Raw genomic sequence first — 23,217 nt, 5'->3', positions numbered from 1 at the left:
TCTAGAAGTCCCTGTTTTTTTTTTTAATAAAGATTTCTGGGGGCACCTGGATGGCTCAGTCGGTTGAGCATGCAATTCTTGATTTCAGCTCAGGTTATGATCCCAGGGTTGTGGGATCAAGCCCCGCATCAGACTCCACGCCGAGCGTGAAGCCTGCTTAAGATTCTCTCCTTCCCTCTGTCCCTATCCCCCTCTCAAAAATAATTTAAATAAATAAATAGATAGATAGATTTCTGAAACTTGTTCCTCCCAAGACCTGGTGAATCAGAGTCATGGGGGCAAGACCCAGAAGTGTGCATTAACAAGCAAGCACCCCAGGTTCTCCCTCTACATACCAAAGTTTGAGTAACACTGGTCTAGGGCTGTGGGAGTGCTTTTCTTGTCAGTGAAAACACACATCAGTGAGAGCCAAGTAGAGCTGAACACTTGCTCTACTTTAATACTAACACCTTTCTGTGAATAAGAGGTCAATGAGTGCCACCTACTGCCTTGTTTTGGAATGCAGTGCTCAGATCGGTTCAATTCCTCTCTCCGTAATAGAATTCACTCTGAAAAATGAATCAATCCAGAACAAGATAGCCAAGTAACAGAAAGCATTGTTGGAAGGAGACATGAAAACCGTCTTTATTTAACTAGGAGAAAACTTTCCCGGTTAGAGGGTTTTGGAGTTCTAGATTAATGTATTTAATAAACTTCTGTAATCTCTAGTTACTGCTAAAGCAGTCAAGGAAAATAAAATTCCTCACCCGCTGGCCCACACCAACAGTAAAAGAAAAAACAGAACTACACAATGTCCTAAAATGCACACAGCTATGCTCACCTCCACCACTTCCTTCCCTAGTCCCAGGAGAAAAGCAAGGGAAACCACCACAAGCTTTCTTCTTCTGTAACCTTCTACTCCAGTCCCTTATTGAAACTGCCCTCCTGCAGATGGAAAGTTAACATTCCCTCCCAAAGGTGCTCAAAAAAGCCTTCTGAATTATAGTCTGTTACTATGTTGAAAGCTGATTTCCCCTCGCAGGTTGCAAATATACCCAGAAGACAAAAGAGGTGGGCAAAAGCCTTATGAATATTCATATAAAATGAGCAATTATAGTTCATATTGCAATAATTCAATGACAAGTCATAAAAAGCATTTGTCTTTAATTTGTCTCGTTTTAGGAAATAAATGGCAAAATATATACACTGTGGAATCTGAACCCCCCCATCACAGAGTGTGAATAATGGTCCGGTTACGAAGCTCCTGAATATACTCCTTGGCATGGGTGACTGCCGTCTTCGGTGCCTCACGTGGAGGTGGAGGGCCTTCCACCAACTTCACAAAATAATGGCAATAAACCTTCTCCATGATCCCAAAGCGACCTCTGCCATGGTATCGGATGCGTTTCAGGTACTGGCCTCGCCCTGAGGTTGACTCAGCTAGACAGGGAAGACAAAGAGAGTAACAGGAAATGACTGCATCCCCAAGACTATAGCTCCATCAGGTGAGCAATCTGTCCTTTCTTCGACTGGATTCTTAGACTACCTGAGTTCCCTGGCTGGTGAGAGCAAATCTGTCTCAACACAAGCATCTCTTGCGTACTTATTAAGGAACAGGCTCTATTCTAGGTGTTGGAGAAAGAAGAGTGAACAAGACTAGCAAAGGTCCTATCTCCGTGAAGTGTACAATCCAGAGGAGAAAGACAGAAAATAAACATGATCATTGCAGTCAGTGACAAGTACGAAGAATAAAACAGTGATGTGACAGAGAACGATGGGGTGCCGGGAGCGACCTCAGACTGGAGGGTGTGTCACGAGGCATCTTTGAGGAAGGGACATTTGATCCAAGACCAGAATGAGTCATCCATGCAAATATCTAGGGACATGGTATTCCAGGCTGAGGGAAAAGCAAGTGTAAAGACCAATGGTGCCCGGCTTGTTTTAGAAACAGAAAAAAGACCAGCCTGCTGAAGCATCCTAAACAAGGGAAAGAGTCGTACAAACAAGGGAAAGAGATCAGACATGAAGGCAAAATTACATAGAGCACTGAAGGCCGAGCTAAGAAGTTTTTATTTTATTTTAATTGTGATGGGAAGTCACTGGAACCAAATGTTCCCAAATGCTGGTCCTCTGACTACATCAGACTAGCCTACGGAACATATTTTAAATGCAGATGCTGAGACCCCCATCTCTGAAGATTCTAATTTAGTATATTTGGGGTGGGCCTTGGAAATTACATTCTGAACAAATAAGACCAATCCCTTTCCCCCAGTAATTCTGATTTGGGGCCAGTTTTAGGAACTCCCACATCACGGCTGCTTCCCCATCTCCCGTCCCCAACTCTGCACGTTAAAGTCTGACCCTGTAAAATTTAAGAAAACTTTTCCAACACTAGTTAAGAAGAAATCTGTTACCTGTTTTCACACACAGTAAATCAGAGTGGTAGCCGCCTTCTACTATTTTCTGAATTTATTTAGTCCATTACTTCGTGAGTCAATTTAATAAGGCTTTTACAAAGCCAAAACCTATAGAATACGTATCAAATTAATCCAGTTCAATACTCACCATTCTTATATTCTTGCTGAGACATAACTTTATAAATACAAGGACTATGTTCAAGTATGCACCTGACAACCCTCTCACTAGAGTCCTCTCATGAAATGGGTTTCAGCAGAAACATCCTAGCTTTGCCAGAGAGAAAGCTAAGGATGAAAATGATTAAGAAAATCTCTTCAGGTCTCAGTGAGATAAGGAAAGAGGTGCTATCGTTCTATCAACTCCATCCCTGGGCACTAAAGAAATGTGTTTAAGGATTTCCAAAGAGAAAGACAAATTACACAAATCACTTTATAATGAAGTAAGACTAGTTCCTCTGGATCCACCTGTCAGGAGGAAACCTACAAATAAGTATGATGACACTAGAAAAAGTTTAGAAATCTTCTAAAAGGCATTTTGCAAACATGACGGCTGCTTCTATCCATACTTGTGACGCGGCTCAACTTGAGCACCAATTTCCAAACGCTCTGAGGAAAAGGAACACTACTCCACTGAATACAGTATTTTAACCAGCTAACTGTGCGGTACTATGTAACCTATCCAAACACAATGATCAGCCTTATCAGGGTCTATGTTAACTACCACTTTCCATCTCCGCCAAACACATTAAGAGCAAACATCAGTATCTGCTAAATGTCAGTCACGATTTCATCCTAAAGCCATGAAATACCATCTACCTATCTTGTGGCACATAATGCCATCATTTTTTAGTTCAGAACAAAAATATTAATTCTTCTGAAACACCAGGATTCTTTAGTACACTACAATGGGAATATGCAATACAGCCACTCTGAGGTCTGAATGAAATCAGGACTTAGAAGTATAGATTCCAAATTGGTTTCTGGTCTCCACTCCTCATAATAATTCTGTATGTTAGGGGTTTCAACTGCGTTTGTATGGAACCATTTCAATTAAAATGAAACAATATATAGAAGCTCACTATCCTGTGGCTCTGTTCCAATTGAAACACAGGTGAAGAGAGATCCAAAACCGTGCCATTCATTCACTCACCAACTATTTCTGAGTTGCTACTAGGTGCCAGGCTCTATCCTGGACTCCAGGGTTTCAGCAGTGACCCAGACATCGAGGAGCCCTTCTGTCTGCCTTATGCCCCACCCGTGGAGACCCCAAGGCACAATATCAAAACCACTGCTTATGGGTAATAGTCTTAAAACACTGCCTTAATAACATAAATCTCCTACCCCCAAACTTCCTGTGGTTCCTTTTCAATACAGTGTTAACCAAATCCCAGAGCCTGCCATGGTCGGCCCTCTGGATCTAGGCCCAGTCTGCCCTTTCAGTTTTATCTACTCAAGATCAACCTGCTGCTTCCTTCAACTATTCTCAATGGACCACACAATTGCTGCTCATTCCACCCTAGGTGCATTAGCTCATGTGGTTACTCCACCTGAAAATCTTCTTTCTTCCTGGATGCTCTTTCAAATACCCAAATAGCTAGCTTCAAAAGCTAAATTTTTCCAGAAGATTACCATGATTCTTCTAATCAATACTGACCTCTTCTTTTCTACTCCTACTATTTACCTACATTACTCTTTTTGGTCCCAAACCATATGCTATCTTGTATAAGTGTTCATGTTTAATCTGTAAAAGTCACTGCCTCATACACGTCTTTTGAATTGCCCCAAAAGTTCACGTTCAACAAGGAATGGAAATGATTTTGAAATACAACTTCTGCTAATTACTATCACTTTTTCAATACAGGTATCTGGCAAATTTGCTCAAATTCTAAAATAAGTTTCAAAATTTTCCAAGTACATACAGTACTAACAGTGTAAACGGTTTATTCTTGCTCAGAAGAACAATTTATGTGTCCTTCCAAAGGACTACAAACAACAAAATTACATGTGCTAAGTGTTTTAAATTGCTTTAATATGATATACTGCCACCTCTAACTGTGTGGGTAGTATGCACGTGGAAGGTACTCAAATACTTTGTGAATCAAAGAAAAAAAACATTAAAACATCTCAAAAATGGGAACAGCCTAAGGATAATGCCCAACAGGTATCAAGAATTTAAAATACTGTCAGTATTTCCGATTACTAGTATTTAGGGAAATGTGAATCCTGACATTCTAAAATTGGAAACCACTCTTCTCCCCCCTTCATCGCTCTTTGCCCAGAAGACTGATTTACAAAGTCAGTCAATCACTTTCCCTAAAGAATCACGTTAGATGCCATGAATCACTAAGCACTGACATTTTATTAGTCCATGTCCACTTGTTAAGGCCTGTTCACAGTGCCATTAGTCATCATTATAAGTTTGAAAGGAAATGAATTTTCAAAATCTGTGGTCATGCAACACCAGGTATTAGCTTTAGAATGATGACAGGCATTTGAAGGAATTACCACATAATGAGAACATACGCTACCAAAAAGCACTTCCCTTATAATGCTAGACTTGCTCATGTCAAGGGACTGAGGGGCCACCGCTAAGCCAAAATCATAGCCAACAAGCGACTAGTCTTTCATAACTCGAAAAGACATCTATCCATGGAATGAAATGTTTAGGCCTTTTTCAAGAATACAAGGAGAAAAATCAGTGTCCCATATTTTATAGGTAAGAATCACTAAGATGTTTATTAAACAAATAGCTCCCCAGGCCTCCTCCCCCTCTGAGGTTTCAGATCCAGTGGGTCTGTGGTGGGGCCTGGCAATCTATATTTTTTTAATAAGAACCTCAGATGATTCTTATCAGGGAAGTTTGGCAAACAGGGATAAAATGTCTGACATATCACAGTAAGATTCTTCATCTTCTCGAAGGTACTCATTCCTTTTTCCTTCAGAAAGGAGGTAGGCAGCAAAATACTTAGCAAATGGGTTTTTATAATCATAAGACAAATCTAAACTTATCAGTCCCATTCAAGAAGAGATTTTTACACAAAAGTGGGTTAAAAAGGGTACAGGTTGGATAGAGTTTTTTCAGCGGAAATGTGCAGAAGGAGACCAACGAATTAAAGGCCCATTCACGTAGGATTGGTTAAGTTTATTTTTGCTTAATGGCAACATTGAACTTTGCTCCTTCATTTGGGAAGACAGGATTAAGCTCCTCACCCTTTCTCACTTTACGAAAATTACTGAAAAGGATTTAAAGACAAATTCTATTTCACTTGTATCTGAATTCCATTACGTTTTGTCTGCCAGCTAAGAAGGCCATATTCCTCTGAAACTGAATAAAATTAATTAAATTAGATTTGATATTCAGTCACAGAGCAGGAAAGGTCACCAAGAGGCTTTAAGCAAATGGTCTGGCTCTTCATCCATTTCATCTCTTCCAATGATTCTGGACCCTCCCAGCATTATTTATTCATGCTGCTCCCAGAAGAAAACGCTTATGATTAACTACTACGGCCCTGCATTTTCTGAGCTGCCCTTTTGATTTCCCTCTGCATCTGTGCATGTATCAGAATATAATCAGTTATACAAGATTCAGCTTTAGAATAAGATATTTCAATTTGAAATCATAACTCATTTGCATTTCAGGAGTAGGTGTGGTCGCCAGCATCAATTCCAGGTGAGCTGAGGTAGGATTTTAACGTAACCAGCATAAATATCTCCAGTAGGGCAGTGGTCATGTGGCTAAGTAGAATTTACATGATCTGTTTTTATTCTAATTGTTGAAAAATCCTAATGGACAACTAATTTCTCCCATAATGATTCAGCCTTTTTCTCTCTATTTAGAGAGTAGCAGTTCCCCATATCTTGAATTTAAAATACCTTTAGTCCTTCCTATATGTAGGTTTGGCAGATTGAGAAAATTTTGCTTCGACATCAACATCTCTGTTTGATTACAAAACTGCTGAGGTTAGGAGTAAGTACTGCCGAAGAGAGAGGAAAACATTAGCCCCAACACCGCTCCACTGTGTAGTGTTGGGAGGGGGCGAGGGAGCTTTGTAATAGCATTGGTCTCTTTCTCCAAAGAGAACTGTGTGAAGGTATGAAACAAACAAACAAAAAAATCCCTTACATTGGACAGTGCATCATGCTTCCCAAAGCATTTTCACTTAATTTAATTCGATATGCAACAAGCATACAAAACCTGAGACAATGCTTCAAAATGTCTTCTTCAATGTTTCAAAGGGAAACAAAGACAGCTGGATCATCTGAGCCTTCCAAAGCCCCTTGGCTTTTACAATTCAACAGATTTTCCATCCTGGTAACTAGAAGGTTAAATTACAGGACACCTTTATGGATTAGACACCTGGTTTGGCAAATTATAAGTAAATATATTTGTAAGGCCACCTGTGATTCTTTATTTACCTCCTCCAGGTTGACAAAGAATTCATTTTTAAAATTCAGTTCTGGGGCACCTGGGTGGTTCAGTCGGTTAAGCATCTGACTTCGGCTCAGGTCATGATCTCACAGTTCGTGAGTTCGAGCCCTCCATCGGGCTCTGTACTGACAGCTCAGAGCCTGGAGCCTGTTTCAGATTCTACGGCTCCCTCTCTCTGCCCCTCCCCCACTCATGCTCTGTCTCTCAGTCTCTCAAAAATAAATAAATGTTAAAAAAAATTAAAATCTCAGTCTTGTTCTTTCTTAGTTTTATTATGATTCAAGGACCACTCCATGTACCATCCTGATACCCACTATTTAATAAATTATTGGCAATGGTTTCATGATCTCAGTCATACTGCACAACAGGTAACAATAAAGCAGTAAGGTTATTGCCATTTATAACCATTTATAACAGACTAACTTTAGCATGCTGAAGGCAGAAGAATAAGCTATTACCAGCAATTTTCACTGGCAAACCCGGTCCTAAGTAGTTAGATATCAAAGACTGTTATTAGATAATGAACTTGGCATCACTATTGGAAAACATTTTCCAATGCTAAGAATATTAAAGATCTTACCTATATATAAATTGGATCTGAATTCCACATTGTGGTCTCTCACTGCCATATCTTGTGCTTCTAAGAGAATCTTAAACAAAGAAAAGACAGGCATTCATATGGCTGACCCTGAACTAAAACGGAATTAAGTTTCTCATTTCTTGTTGTTATCTCTATAATATGACTGCTAATCACATGCCTCTGTTTTATAGTCTATTTTAAAAAGAGAACATTAAATGATAACAGTACTAAAGAAAAGGGATACATTGAGCTTTCCTTCCTCAGACAAGAATTACAAATTCAAGCAACACAGTCCATCCTGCTAAGTTAAAGTAGAATGTATGAGATGCAAAGGAGGAAATGGCAGCATTGGTAACAGTATCCTTGGTAATGAACACTATTATGTCTTTGAGTCAAGAGACTTGTCAAAAAGTTCAAGAAGCTTAAGAGCTAAATCTTATTGAAAATTCTCAAACTTTGGATCCAAAATAACCATTAAACAACATCAGACAAGTAGAGAAAATCATACTTGAAAATTTTAAGAATTATTAAATTTAGGGGCGCCTGGGTGGCGCAGTCAGTTAAGCGTCCGACTTCAGCCAGGTCACGATCTCGCGGTCCGTGAGTTCGAGCCCCGCATCGGGCTCTGGGCTGATGGCTCGGAGCCTGGAGCCTGTTTCCGATTCTGTGTCTCCCTCTCTCTCTGCCCCTCCCCCGTTCATGCTCTGTCTCTCTCTGTCCCAAAAATAAATAAACGTTGAAAAAAAAAATTTAAAAAAAAGAATTATTAAATTTATATTCTGTAGATATTTTGAATTAAGTTAACCTCCTCCAGAACCCATTTTTAAAAAGAGGACAATTGTCAAAAATAGCAGAAACCAATCTTTTACTCAGTTAGAGAATATAATAAAAAGCTGAGTACACAAAAGATACTTGGTAATTGCATTCTGAACTGAATTAAATATAGGCATTACAATGGAACCTTTTAAAAGTCTGAATCCATCAACCTCAACTACTGAAAATACTAAACTAAAAAGATCTGGCTCTAAGTGAGATTTAACTGAAATATAGAAAATAATGCTGATATCCCCAGATGTCCTCATCGCAGCTTTTTGAAATAAGAACACCATGTATCCACATCGAAGAAGGTAGAAAGTACAGTATTGTGGTTTGAGGGAGAAACAGATGGTGCTGAAGAAGGAGGGAGCTGTGGTTGCAGAGAAGGGCAAGAGAGAGAGGAGCACACGGGGGAACGCACCAGAATGCTTCCCCGTAGCCAATAGTTTGGAAAACGAGAGGTGCTAAATTTTGTGAGTTCTTGAAACCAGTGGGACTTAAAGCCTGGAGTTTTAACGGCCAGCGCCTTGGCTAGACTAGAACCCCAGAGGGCACCACATTACTCCTGGAAAGAAGGCAGGCAAACAACCCGGGGACACACATCATGGAAACAGCTATCTAAAGAGCGCCTGGGGCACACAGTAGGGAGACTATTGCTCTTCTCAGAGCATGTCCCTGAGAGGCAGCATTCACAGAGATGCCTCTCTGGGAACAAGGTAGCTAGCTGGCACCATTTCCCTACCGGTCCCCCGGCATAAACACAGAGCCACCTGATGGAAGCAGCTCAGTGCCAACAATGGCTGCCTAACTTACTGCCAAACCCCAATCCCCTGTGCTTTTGTGGGACTGTCCTTCTCAGCCACACTTGCCTTGGTCCCAGCGTGAAAGGCTCCTCCCCCATGAGACCAGCACAAACCCCTGCCCACATCACGTCTCCCAACGAGAGAGTTCTGCAAGTCCTCAGTTCTGGTGGAGTTGGTATCAGGTCTCAGGTCTCATTTCACAAGCAGACTAGAGTACATCTAGTTAAAACTCACCACATTCAGGCCAGGGACAAAACACTGCCCATAACAAGCAAGGGAGGCCTCTGCAAACGACTGGCCTGAAGGATAGAGCAGCCAAAACACAACAGTGGAGCACATGGAGCACACACCAGAGACACTCACTGAAGCACCAGGCCCTAGACACTACTTGACCTCTTCTTCACAAGGCCATTACTTTCAGGAGTAGGAGACAGACTGGCTACTTTGTGTTTTTGTTGCTGTTGTTTTAGAGAGAGAGCACAAGATGGATGTGTGGGGGAGAGGGACAAAGGGAGAAAATCTTTTTTTTTTTTAAATGTTTATTTTTGAGAGAGGGAGAGGGTGAGCAGGGTAAGGGCAGAAAGAAAGAGGAGAGAGAGAATCCCAAGCAGGCTCCACACTGTCAGCACACAGCCTGATGCAGGGCTCAAACTCACAAACAGTGAGATCATGACTTGAGCTCAAATCAAGAGTTGGATACTTAATTGACTGAGCCACCCAGGTGCCCCAGGAAGAGAATCTTAAGCAGGCTCGGTACAGAGCCTGATGCAGGGTTCAATCCCACAACCCTGGGATTTGACCTGAGCCAAAATCAAGAGTCAGACGCTCAACCAACTGAGCCACCCAGATACCCCATAACTGGCTTTTCTAATAGAGCAAAGAAGGCAGGGACTTAGACAAAATGCCAAGACAGAGGAATTTATCCCACATGAAACAAGATAAGGCCACAGCCAGAGATCTAAATGAAACAGATATACCATGCCTAATGGAGAATTTAAAGCAACAATCATAAGAAAACTCACTGGGTTTCAGAAAAGTATAGAAAACATCAGTGAGACCCTTACTACAGTGATAAGAGTTAAAAAAAAAAAAAAAGAATCAGAGTTGAAGAATCAATAAACAAGACTAGAAACATGCTTGAAGCAATGAACAGAGGCTGGAAGAAGCAGAGGAACGAATTAATGACCTAGAAGACAAAATAATGGAAAATAATGAAGCTGACCTAGAACACAAAATAATGGAAAATAATGAAGCTGAACGAAACACGAGAACAGACTTATGGAACTCAGTGACTCCATCAAACATAATAACATTCATATTATAGGAGTCTGACAAGAAGAGAGAGAAAAGGGGAGAAAAATTATTTCAAGACACAATAGTGGAAAATTTCCCTAATCTGGAAGGAGACAAACATCCAGATCCAGAAGGCACAGAGAATTCCCATCAAAATCAACAAAAGCAAGCCAACATCAAGATACAATATAATTAAACCTGCAAAATATGGTGATAAAGAAAAACATCTTAAAAGCAACAAGACAAAAGAAGTCCTTAATTTACAAGAGAAATGCAAACTGGTACAGCCACTCTGGAAAACAGTATGAAGGTTCCTCAAAAAATTAAAAAGAGAGATACGTTATGAGCCAGAAATTGTACTACTAAGTATACATCCAAAGGATACAAAAATGCTGATTCGAAGGAACACATGCACCCCAGTGTTTATAGCAGCACTATCAACAATAGCCAAATTATGGAAACAGCCCAAATGTCCATCAACTGATGGATGGATAAAGAAGATGTGGGGTGTGTGTGTGTGTGTGTATACACACACACACACGTGCATGTGTGTGCGCACAATGGAATACTATTCAGCAGTCAAAAAGAATGAAGTCTTGCCATTTACAACAATGTGGATAGAGCAAGAGTGTATTATGCTAGGTGAAATAAATCAGGCGGAAAAGACAAATACCATATGATTTCATTCATGTGGAGTTTAAGAAACACAGCAGACGAACAATGGGAAGGGAAGGAAAAATAAGATAATATCAGAGAAGGAGGCAAACCATAAGAGACTCTTAAATACAGAGAAAAAACTAGGGGTTGCTAGAGGGGAGGTAGGGGGGGAAACGGGCTAAATGGGTCATGGGCATTAAGGAAGGTACTTGCTGGGATGAGCACTGGGTGTTATATGTAAGTGATGAATCAATCACTGGGTTCTATTCCTGAAACCAATACTACACTGTATGTTAACTAACATGAACTAAAAAAAAAAAAAAAAAAATTCTTTCTCCCTCTGCCCCCTCCTCCACTTGTGTGTGTGCTCTCTCTAAAAAATATAAACAAATAAATATGGGGCACCTGGGTGGCTCATTCAGTTAAGCATCCAACTTTGGCTCAGGTTATGATCCTATGGTTCGTGGGAGCAGCAGCCCAGAGCCTGCTTCGGATTCTATGTATCCCTCTCTCTGCCCCTCCCATGCCCACGCTCTTTCTGTCTCTCAAAAATAAACCCTAAAAAATTTTTATAAAAAAAAATAAATAAATAAACAAGGAATTCCCATCCTTGGTTTTTTTTTTTTTTTTTTTTTTTTTGGGTAGAGAGGAGGTTTTGTTTTTGAAGGAGAGAGAGAGCGTTAGCATGAGCAGGAGAGAGGGGCAGAGCAATAAAAAATCTTAAGCAGGCTCCACACTCAGCACAGAGCCTGATGCAGGGCTCGATCCCAGGACCCTGGGATCATGATCTGAGCCAAAAGCAAGAGTCAGACACTCAACCAACTGAGCCACCCAGGCACCCCTGTCCTTAACTTGTTTAATAGAAAACCCCAAGAAACAAAAACCAAAAATACAATCTTGTATGTATGCTGCCTATAGGAGATTCATTTTAGACCTAAAGACACCTGCAGATTGAAAGTGAGGGGGTGGATAGGGAGCCAGGGTGGCTCAGTCGTTTAAGTGTCTGACTTTGGCTCAGGTCATGATCTCACAGTTCATGGTTTCGAGCCCTGCATCAGGCTCTGTGCTGACAGCTCAGAGCCTGGAGCCTGCTTCAGATTCTGTGTTTCCCTCTCTCTCTGCCTCTCCCCGTCTCGCACTCTGGCTCTCTCTCTCTCTCTCTCTCTCAAAAATAGACATTAAAAAAAAATTAAAAAAGAAAAAAGAAAGTGAGGGGGTGGAGAAACATTCATCACACAAATGGATGCCAAAAGAAAGGTGGGTACCATACTTATGTTGGACAAACTAGCCTTTAAAACAAAGATTGTAAAAAGAGACAAAGAAGGGCATTATATAATCATAAAGGGGATAATCCAACAAGAAGATATAACAATTGTAAATATTTATGCACCCAACATGCAAGCACCCAAATATATAACAACAATTAACAACAAACATAAAAGGGCGTGCCTGGGTGGTTCAGTCAGTTAAGCATATGACTCTTGATTTCAGCTCAGGTCATGATCTTGCAGTTCACGAGATTGAGCCCCACATCGGGCTCTGTGCTGACAGCACAGAGTCAGCTTGGGGATTCTCCCTCTCCCTCTCCCTCTGCCCCTCCCCTGCTTGTGCGTTCTTCTTCTCTCTCTGTCAAAATAAATAAATAGGAAAAAAAAACATAAAGGAACTAATTCATAATAACACAACAATACTACGGTCATGGGGTTCCTGGGTGGCTCAGTCGGCTAAGCATCTGACTCTTGGTTTCAGCTCAGGTCATGATCTCATGGTCGTGGGATCAAGCCCTACATCAAGCTCCAAACTGAGCAGGGAGCCTGCTTGGGATTCTCTCTCTCCCTTTCTCTCTGGCCCTCCCATATGTGTGCTAATAATAAATAAATTTTTAAAAAACATTTTTTAAAATATACTAGGGGACTTTAACACCTCAGACTTTAACATCTGTCAATGGACACATCGTCTGAACAGAAAATCAACAAGGAAACAGTGGCTTTGAATGACACACTGAACCAGATGTACTTAACATATATTTAGGCCATTCCATTCTAAAACAGCAGAATACACATTATTTTCAAGTGTACATGGGACATTCTCCAAAACTGATCACATATTAGGTCACAAAACAGACCTCAACAAAAACAAAAAGACTGAAATCATACCATGCCCCTTTTCTAAAGACCATAACACTATGAAACTAGAAGTCAAACCACAAGAAAAAAATCTTGAAGACCACAAATACATGAAGGATAAACAACATGTTGCTAAACAATGAATGGATCAACCAGGAAATCAAAGAAGAAATTAAAAAATACATGGAAACAAATGAAAATGAAAACACAACAGTCCAAAACCTCTGGGATGCAGCAAAAGCAGTCCTACAAGGGAAGTATATAGCAATACAGGTCTACCTCAAGAAGCAAAATAAAGCTCAAATAAACAACCTAATCTTATACCTAAAGGAGCTAGAAAGAAAACAAATGAAGCCTAAAGCCAGCAGATGGAAGGAAATAATAAAGATTAAAGCAGAAATAAATGATAAATGATACAGAAACTAAAAAAACAATAGAACAGATCAATGAAACCAGGAGCTGGTTCAAATACCATTAGCCCATTTGTACATACTGATTCAGCTACATTCAGAACTGGAAAGGTCTTTAGAAATCATTAAGCAATTCCACCCAGTTTACAAATAAGAAAAATGGAACCAGACAGGTTAAATGTTGTGCCCATCATGATGATAGAATCTGTCACAGAAAAGATTAGACTCCAAGTCTCCTGGGTCCCAGGCCAGTGCTCTTTCCACCCAATTAATTATAAAATCATAAGCTCTCAATTGTGGAAATGACCAAAAAAAAAAAAAAAAAAAGTCGTCTAAAAACATCTATCAAGCCCCAAATCATTAAAAGAAAGATTTATCACTTCAGGGGCACCTGGGTGACTCAGTCAGTTAAGCGTCTGACTTCAGCTCAGGTCATGATCTCACTATTTGTGGGTTTGAGCCCTGCATCAGGCTCTGTGCTAACAGCTCAGAGCCTGAAGCCCACTTCAGATTCTGTGTCTCTGTCTCTCTCTGCCCCTCCCCTGCTCTCACTAGCTCGCTCTCTCTCTCTCAAAAATAAATATAAATGTTAAAAAAAATTTTTTAATAAATAAAAGAAAGATTTATCACTTCATAGACAGTAAAAAAAATGAATAAATGGTGCAAATAAAAGCATCTCCAGGCAAAAACAAAAAACAAAAAACTTAGGGCATACAACATTCCTAAGGTATAAGGACATCAATAAAACTGAGTGCCCTGAATCTATTATATGAACGATGCATTTACACCAGAGAATTCAGGACTGAGGTTGAGCTTACTAATACCAGCAGACAGCTATGCATTCCCTCCCCACAAATCTTAGTTTACCTCTTTAATTATCTGGGCCCCTTTTTTGTCACTGAATTCCAATTGAGCCAAAGCCTGGTCAATGGACATTCCTCGTATCTAGAATTAAAGGGTAACAGGCAAGAGAAGATAAACAAATTTGTTTAAAAAGTCAATGCTCTCTTTTCAATGAAAAGTAAACCCTTTTACATAACACAAATAACTCTAACTAGTAGCTAACTAGTTATATGTCAATTATATCTCAGTAAAACTAGGGGGCATTTAAAAAAAATAAAAATAAAAACAGCTAACTAAATGCAGGCAAAGAAGAAAAGATATTTGAGAAGGGATGCCATCCTCTTTAAGTCAAAATCAAAGTTAGGGGCACCTGAATGGCTCACTTGGTTGAGCATCTGGCTCTTGGTTTCAGCTCAGGTCATGATCTCATGGCTCCTGAGTTTGAGCCCCACATCAGGCTCTGGGCTGATAGTGCGGAGGCTGCTTGGAATTCTCTCTCCCTCTCTCTCTGCCCCTCCCCTGCTCTCTCTCTCTCTCTCTCTCTCTCTGAAAATAAAACATTTTTTAAATTTTTTTTTAACATTTTTATTTATTTTTGAGAGATAGAGACAGAACACAAGTGGGGAAGGGGCGGAGAGAGAGGGAGACACAGAATCTGAAGCAGGCTCCAGGCTCTGAGCTGTCAGCACAGAGCCTGATGTGGGACTCGAACCCACAAGGTGTGAGATCATGACCTCATCCGAAGTTGGACGCTTAAACGACTGAGTCACCCAGGCACCCCATAAAAACTTAAAAAAAAAATTATTAAAAGAATCAAACTTAAACATTTTAACCATAAAACTTAGGTTATAAATGTTTCAGTAATATTAAGAGAGCAGATGTGAGAGAGAGATCACAGAGTGGCAAGGACCACACTACGCATTAAAGGCATCTCCCTCTCCTACAGGATAAATATATTATATGTATATCTGGGGCTTTGCCTTCTTTTATACATAAATTTCATTCTCCAGAGAAAAATCTTAAACAGCAATAGTTTTGAAATAGGTTGAATCAACTTTTAAGATAAATAAGCTTGCCTCCTGGATCCTCTTAGGGTATAGCCAGATTCCTGATGCCTTTTTCTAAATATCTATGTATCCAACATGATTTAGTTTCTCAGAAGAAAGGTAAAAATTAAGCAAAATCACACATCTCTGGGCAATCATTTGTGGATTACTTACGACTGTCTGAACATGTAATTATATTTCTCACTTTTTGGAGAAATCAGGGCAAATTTTTTTCAATTCTTCAAATCCTGGTAGAAAATTTTTAGTTTCTTTATAGTCATTTTAGCTTACCAATTTTGCCAAATACCACATCTTGTCTTTGCTGTATTTTATTTGCCTTCGACAATGGTAGATTTCCTTGCAAACAGGGAAAAGAAAAAAAAAAGTTAGCAAACTGATCAAAATAACAATAACATACACTGTTAATAAAGCTTTCACTTTTTATGCCTAATGAAAATATTGCCACAGGAAATAAAAACATTATTAAGAATTTGGAGATTATTTTTCCCTATACTAAAGTTATATTTTTCTAAATTATCACTATGTTAAAGGATTATTAAGGCAGAAATAGAACTACAACCTGGCTACTTTGTGCCATATTTGCAACATTTCTATCCAGAGAAATAGTATAAGATTTCGTTTTGATATAAAATAATAACTTTCAAAATTTATTTTGAAAACACTTAGCTGGCTGGCTAAAAAGAACAAAAGAAAAGGTACAACAAGACCAAAGTTTCCTTTTTTCCTCAGTGAGGAGAATAATGGTGAAATGGACAAAAAAAAAAACCTATTTTCATAAGATATTCTTGTTATTTGGTAAGAGCACAGGATCTAGAATCAGACTACCAGGATTTGAATTCTACTTCTAGCATCTACTAGCTATAGAATCCAAGCTATTTAATCTCTCTGTACCTCTAAGTTTCCTCTTTAAAATGAAGATCACAGCACCAACCCCATAAATATATAGTAAGAATTAAATAAGATAATCTATGTAAAGGAAGCATTCTACAGTGCCTCAGCACATGGTCAGATCTTTATTATCTTCTATTTATGGTGGTAGCTATATCCCATTTAATTTTTTTACTCAATCATCCATTACACAATTTACAGTTCACGAAGTACTTTCCAAGGCCATTATTTCATTTGCTCTCACTCTAATTTTATTTTTATAAAGTAAAAATCAGAACAATCAAGTGACTAATCCAAGACCACAAAGCTTGTGAGAGACAAAGCTGGAAGTCAAAGTGCCATCCAGGGAAGTATATGAAATGCCTAAATACAGTGTCTAGTAGGTGTATCTTTAAAGTTCCCCTATGACTCTAAAACCTACATTCCTTCCACCATATTACACCATATTGTCCCTTTAAAAACATTAGAAACCATTTGTCAAGGTAAACAATAACAAGGAAACCTGAGAACTTCCTAACATTCTGACTCCTGCTGGAAATTTTCAAATGCCTTAGAAACAGCAGTTTTCTCAAGTGGCCATCTTTTAATATGGAGCAGATTTCATTTCAGTTGCAATAGAAGCTGACAGGCTGAAAACTGTAGCAATAGCCTAATTACGTTTTCAGCAATAAAGTGTCCTGGGGAGCACTGGAGTGGAAAGAAGAACTGTCATGACCGATAATATTCATCTGCAAAAATTAATACACTCAGTAAAATCTTTGATATAGAAACCCTTCAATTCTTGGTTTCCCATGGTGGGCTATCTCCTAACCTGAATTGTATGTGATTGTCTTCCAATTTTGTAAAAAAGATACTGTACTCCTAGAAGGGGCATGGGGGAAAAAAAAGGAATGACGTATTTACAAAAGAAAAAAAAAAAAGAAGAAGAAGAAAGTTATTCAATCATGCTCTCTGAAAACTAAAAAGCTCAGCATTTACTTTAGGCAGATGCAATGTCTCAGTGCATTTTCTAAACATAAACCAGACAAACCTGTCATAGCAAATACATAAAGTGGCAAAGTTGAAGGTCACAAGATCAAGTTAGAGGTCATTATTAACCAACCTCTATAGTAAATTAGATAAAGTTAACTTAGGATATAATGTGCAAAAAAGTTACTGAAATGAGGTAAAAGTCTAAATTATGAAATGTCTACCTTGATAACTTTTAAAGAAGTTAACTTGTTTTAAAATGCACATAATAACTCAAATGATAAAAACGTAGCACCTAATAAAAGTCCAAACTAGAGCTTTATGGGATCCATATAATGACTTGTAAGTATGACTTATTCTCAGTATGTCAATTAATCCATAAATTTAAAATGTCTCCAGGGCGCCTGGGTGACTCAGTCGGTTGAGTGTCCGACTTCAGCTCAGGTCACGATCTCACAGTTTGTGAGTTCAAGCCCCGCGTCAGGCTCTGTGCTGACAGCTCAGAGCCTGGACCCTGCTTCAGATTCTGTGTCTCCCTCTCTCTCTGCCCCTCCCCCGCTCATGCTCTGTCTCTCTCTCTCTCTCAAAAATAAACATTAAAATAAAATAAAATAAAATAAAATAAAAAATTTAAAAAATGTCTCCTATGGAAATGGTTGTCGAAACAGTTTTGATACAGTCTCACTGCACTTTTAACTTAAATAACATAGTTTTCTTCAAAGGTATTGCAAAAGTAATCTCAAGACCAAATTAACAAGATATGACTATTATGAAGAAAGCCATTTAATTTCTCTCTGGCTCATTTTCTGTACCATGTGAAGCCATATGTTGGATAAAGTCTACACAGGAATCTCTATTATTTGGAAATTGGTGTTAGCTAAACTAGGAAAATAGCCTTAAAAATAAGAGGAATGGCCTAAAAAAAGCCTAAATTGATGACATTCATTTTAACTTACTGCTACAGGATTTACTCACTATGGATCCACTATTATTTAGCTGCATATTTCAATGCTGAAGATCAGAATGAGTTAAAATTGTAAATATTATCTGACCCCCTTTTAAACTAGGGATAAAACTAATTTTTAAAAAATTTTTTTAATGTTTATTTATTTTTGAGACAGAGAGAGACAGAGCATGAACGGGGGAGGGGCAGAGAGAGAGGGAGACACAGTATCGGAAGCAGGCACCAGGCTCTGAGCCATCAGCCTAGAGAGGGACGCGGGGCTCGAACTCACAGACCACGAGATCGTGACCTGAGCTGAAGTCAGACGTTTAACCGACTGAGCCACCCAGGCGCCCCTAAACTAGGGATAAAACTAATTTTTAAGATGTTTGCAGTTAGCAGATTGACAAGTAAAAGGTCACACGGCACAAAATCACAGTATAAGAGCTATGTGGCTAGATGTGCAAATTATTCCATTATTAAGCTAGGTATTTAATGAAGGGCATCAATATTTCAGTCATAACAGGTATAAATGATGCACCAATGTCGATTTACCAAATACTATTTAAACTCAGAAAATGTTAAGGTATTTTCTAAGAGTCCTAGTTTGTTCCCAAAAGGATTACTCACTCAAAATCTGTGATCTCAACTGTTTACTACTTGAATTTTGCCACTTCGGATATATCCTGAAGTGCATTTGTTTTAGTATCCTAAAAGATTACTACTACAAAATACACAATTTTACTTTTAGATTTTGAACCTGACAAATGCTATGATTTCTTTCTCAATTAATATCTAAGTTCAAAGAGTTCAGGTAAGAAAAAAGCTCATTAACAATAGGAAATTATTTATATTTGTACACATATGTAACTTTTTCTAAATTTTGGTTAATTATAAAGTAGAATCAATACTTAACAGCATAGATTCTGTCACAAATCTAACTTTTAAGTTCTGATGCCAAGATAAAACATGAAAGATAGAAAGTTATTTGTTTAGAGGTGCCTGCGTGGCTCAGTTGGTTAAGCATCCAATTTTGGCTCAAGTCATGATCTCATAATTCGTGGGTTCAAGCCCCTCATAGGGCTCACTGCTGTCAGCACAGAGCCACTTCAGATCCTCTGTCCCCGTCTCTTTGCCCCTCCCCTGCTTACATGTGCACTCTCTCTCTCAAAAAGAAACATTAAAAAAAATTAAGGGTGCCTGGGTGGCTCAGTCGCTTATGCATCTGACTTAGGCTCAGGTCATAACCTCACGGTGAGTTCAAGCCCTGCATGGGGTTCTGTGCTGTCATGACAGCTCAGAGCCTGGAGCCTGCTTCAGATTCTGTGTCTCCCTCTCTCTCTCTGCCCTTCTCCCATTCGCACTCTGTCTCTCTGTCTCTCTCTCAAAATAAATAAACATTAAAAAAAATTTTTTTAATTAAAAAAAAATTTTTTTAAGTTATTTGTTTAAACTATTAGCATCTCTTTTTTCTATTTCCCAATGTGGGAGCTCTTTAAATTAATAAATTAACTCCCCTAAATAAGAAAAAAAAAAGAAAGAAAACCTAATACTGTACTAATTCAGACCAATACTTAGCAACTAAATCCTAATGAAATGCATGCTGTCAAATTCATATAAAAATTAAGCAAATGAAGGGAGCCTGGGTGGCTCGGTCGGTGAAGCGTCCGACTTCAGCTCTGGTCATGATCCCTCAGCTTGTGGGTTTGAGCCTCGCATCGGGCTCGTGCTGACAGCTTAGAGCCTGGAGCCTGCTTCAGATTCTGTGTCCCAATATCTAGGCCCCTCCCCAACTCGTGCCCTCTCTCTCTCAAGAATAAATAAAACACTAAAAAAATAATAATTTTTTTTTTAAGTTAAGCAAATAATATTACTTAGATGATACCGGGATCCAGTGGCCCTGAATCCCAAAGGTCTTTAAAAGATGTTTGCTAAACTGAATGATATATAACTGACACTAACACTACTGATATTCTATTAATAGCATTATTAATAATTAATTCTCTTTCTAAGCACTTACCATGGTTTATTTTCTTAAGGATTCAAATGTCCCACCTTGTTGATGTAATCATTAGCTGCTTAAACTTTTTAACAGATATAAATTCACATTAAGCTGGAAATTAGTCTTATATCCCAGACTAGATAACTCACCAGCAGTTTGGAGAGGGTAAAAGAATTCTGAGCAGCTAAATAAAACTCAGTATCTCTGAAAGGAATCCAGTGATTAAATTTAAACCTTAATTCAAAAGTTTGTGAATTACAAACACACAGAAAATCACAACTTAATGCGTCTATGTCCAAAATTTAAAACACTAGAAAACCATATATATATGATTTAAATATGGTCAGTGGTTTAAGTCATCCTTTCCAACTCCTCATGCTCCATTACTAAGAATACATTAGCAAGCCTCCTAAGAGTCAAAAATCTATCAGGATGCCTCAAGCTATTAGCTTAGTTTTAGAATTAAGGCCCCCATACAGAAGGTAAAGTCAAGGCAAACAAGTAAACAAAACAACCTTTTAACAATACCAAGGAGGTAAATCTAGAACATTTTCCGTATCAATCAAACGATCATGCAAATTGCCATATGCTTCTTCCCTTTCCTCACATGGAACAGTAACTCATTGCTAGCCACCTAAGAGTAAGAGCTCGTCATCAAAATTAAGAGATTATTTCTAGCCACAAACTTACTGCTGGTCGCCGAGGTTCACCAGGCAATTGTGGAGGATACACAATTTTATTCTTCTTTTCCCATTTTCGAGATACGTCCAGAGATGCAGTTGTGTGGATATGTGACTGGGGTAAAACGCTGTGAGATGAAAGAAGTCTGTAAAACAAGACACACTTAGAATCTTTTCCAGAGCTTAGGTATCTTCTGAACCACATTAGCTCCATTTTGATCAAAACTATTTAGTATCACAAGTGGAAACAGTCTAGATGTCTTCATTAACAGAGAACAACTTTACATAAAATATCACAAAGAGTCAGTTTACTGAAAGCTAAAAGTAAACAGTTGTGTGGCACCTGTAACTTAGTCAGTTGAGCATCCGACTCTTGATTTCAGCTCAGGTTGTGTTCCCAGAGTCGTGGGATCAAACGCCAAGTCTGGCTCCACGCTGAGAGCCCTGTCCCTCTCCCCCCCTAAATTTAAAATTAAATTTTGGTTTCTCTGTCTTTAAAATTAAAAAAAAAAAAAAAGTAAAAAGTTAAAGATTAGCATAAGGCAAACAGTAAACAGATATTAACCCATGATCTCTTGCTCTGACTGGCCAAAAAATATTGACTCTCTAATATAAGCCAATTCAGTTCTAAAACAGACTTAAAGAAGACACGGGGCACCTGGGTGGCACAGTTGGTTAAGCGTCTGACTTTGGCTCAGGTCATCATCTTGTGGTTCGTGAGTTCAAGCCCCACATCAGGCTCTCTGTGGTCAGCACATAGCCAGCTTCAGATCCTGTCTCCCTCTCTCTGCCCCTCTCACTTCATGCTCATTCATTCGCACTCCTCTCTCTCTCTCTCTCAAAAATAAATGAACGTTTAAAAAATAAAAGAAGATACATTGGATCCCTGACTTGCTCTGTAGAATTACTCAACTTTGCCGAGGAGGCAAGACAAACTGCATCATTTCATAATCCCTAAGAACTTAATAAAGGTGGCATTATATACCTCTTGATGAAAGAACACACTACCCACCACCCATGAAGTAGTCTTTCTGCAAAAACAAACCTGAATTAATTGGGCTTCTAGATTCAATACAGGAAATACAAAGAGAGGAAACATGTTAAACAATACAAGGGATGTGCTCAGCAAAATCCAAGCTGCACAAACTACAAGACAGCCTATTTTCCTCAACAAATAAATTACAAGGGGAAAAAGAAAGAGCTGAAAAAAGGACCTACTAATTAAGAGACTTAAGAGCAATATCAATTAATTTCAATGTGTAGATTATGACAATTTTAAAAGTATAACAGTGATTTAACCATTGGAAATCTGAATATTAACTGGATATTTGACGCTTTTTAGTGAGATATATAGTGAAATATTCATGGATTAAATAATATAGTGTGTGGGATTTGTCTCAAAATATGATGGGAAAGAGTAGGGAACATAGTAGGGAACAAAACAAGATTGGCCATGAGTAACTTATTGAAGTTGGGTGATGAGTTTAAGAGGGTTCATCATATTATCTATTTTTGTATCTCTGGGGATATCCAAGTAACACACAAACTTGGTGTTTCCATGCTATGCAGAATACAGAGTCTAAAATCCCAGCAAGACACACAAGGCCTTTTATAATCTAACCCCAACCTTGCCATCTTGGCTCATTCACCTTTTGGCCTGGCCACACAGATGTTCATTGTTCCCTGAACAAACCACATACTTTCGTGTGTTTCTGCTTTTGATCATATTGTTTTTTCCTCAATCATTATCTCCTGAATGAAATGTTTGTCCGGTTTTAAACTCCAGCTCAAATGTCACCTCACTGCGAGCTATCACGTGATCCCTTCTCCCAACCATTCTCCCCACTGTCTTTTGTTTCTATTTATTTTTGAAAGACAGAGAGAGAGAGACAGACAAACAGACAGACAGACAGAGAGACAGAGAGAGGCTCCATGCTCTAAGCAGGCTCCATGCTGTCAGCACAGCGCTCCACACAGGACTTGAACCCATGAACTGTGAGACCATGACCCGAGCCAAAATCAAGAGTCAGACACTTGGCCACCCAGGCGCCCCCTCCCCACTATGTTAGTACTCTGTTCTTGAAGAGGCTGGGAGGAAAAAAGATTGAGTCGCTGCCAGGGATACACGGGGACAACCTGACGGGCCATAGGTGCGTGATTGCAAACTGGGAGAGATAAAATGAATGGAAGGAAGGGATCCCCTTCTGTGGACAGACAAAGGGAAGAGAAAGAGCGGCTGGGGAAGCATACGACTGTATCTGGACAAGGGAAAAACCTCAGAGCAGCATGGAGAAAGATCCAATCTCTAACTGCGG

The 23,217-nt window shown here is 39.1% G+C and overlaps 1 protein-coding gene across 3 annotated transcripts in view; it reads right to left on the bottom strand.

Annotated features, from left to right (window-relative positions):
* Positions 1 to 1,123: 1,123 nt before the first annotated feature.
* MRPL22 (mitochondrial ribosomal protein L22) overlaps positions 1,124 to 23,217 on the bottom strand; it is a 35,055-nt gene continuing 12,961 nt past the window's right edge. Inside the window, exons 1-6 of one of the 3 annotated variants that reach the window (XM_040443022.1) lie at positions 21,246 to 21,298; positions 20,913 to 21,048; positions 15,691 to 15,756; positions 14,378 to 14,455; positions 7,406 to 7,475; positions 1,124 to 1,419 (exon numbers count right to left, since the gene is read on the bottom strand). In XM_040443022.1, the coding sequence (XP_040298956.1) occupies positions 1,208 to 1,419; positions 7,406 to 7,475; positions 14,378 to 14,455; positions 15,691 to 15,711 (381 nt within the window). In that variant the 5' untranslated portion in view covers positions 15,712 to 15,756; positions 20,913 to 21,048; positions 21,246 to 21,298 and the 3' untranslated portion in view covers positions 1,124 to 1,207. Of the gene's footprint in view, positions 1,420 to 7,405; positions 7,476 to 14,377; positions 14,456 to 15,690; positions 15,757 to 20,912; positions 21,049 to 21,245; positions 21,299 to 23,217 lie in introns of those variants that run through there. The other 2 variants (XM_040443014.1, XM_040443005.1) reach the window with 2 other exon arrangements.

Source organism: Herpailurus yagouaroundi, unplaced genomic scaffold, assembly GCF_014898765.1.
Source record: "Herpailurus yagouaroundi ecotype Mexico unplaced genomic scaffold, PumYag 29, whole genome shotgun sequence".
NCBI classification, from domain to species: domain Eukaryota; kingdom Metazoa; phylum Chordata; class Mammalia; order Carnivora; family Felidae; genus Herpailurus; species Herpailurus yagouaroundi.
The sequence above is the reverse complement of the archived record's forward strand: the minus strand, read 5'-3'. Positions and strand labels throughout refer to the sequence as shown.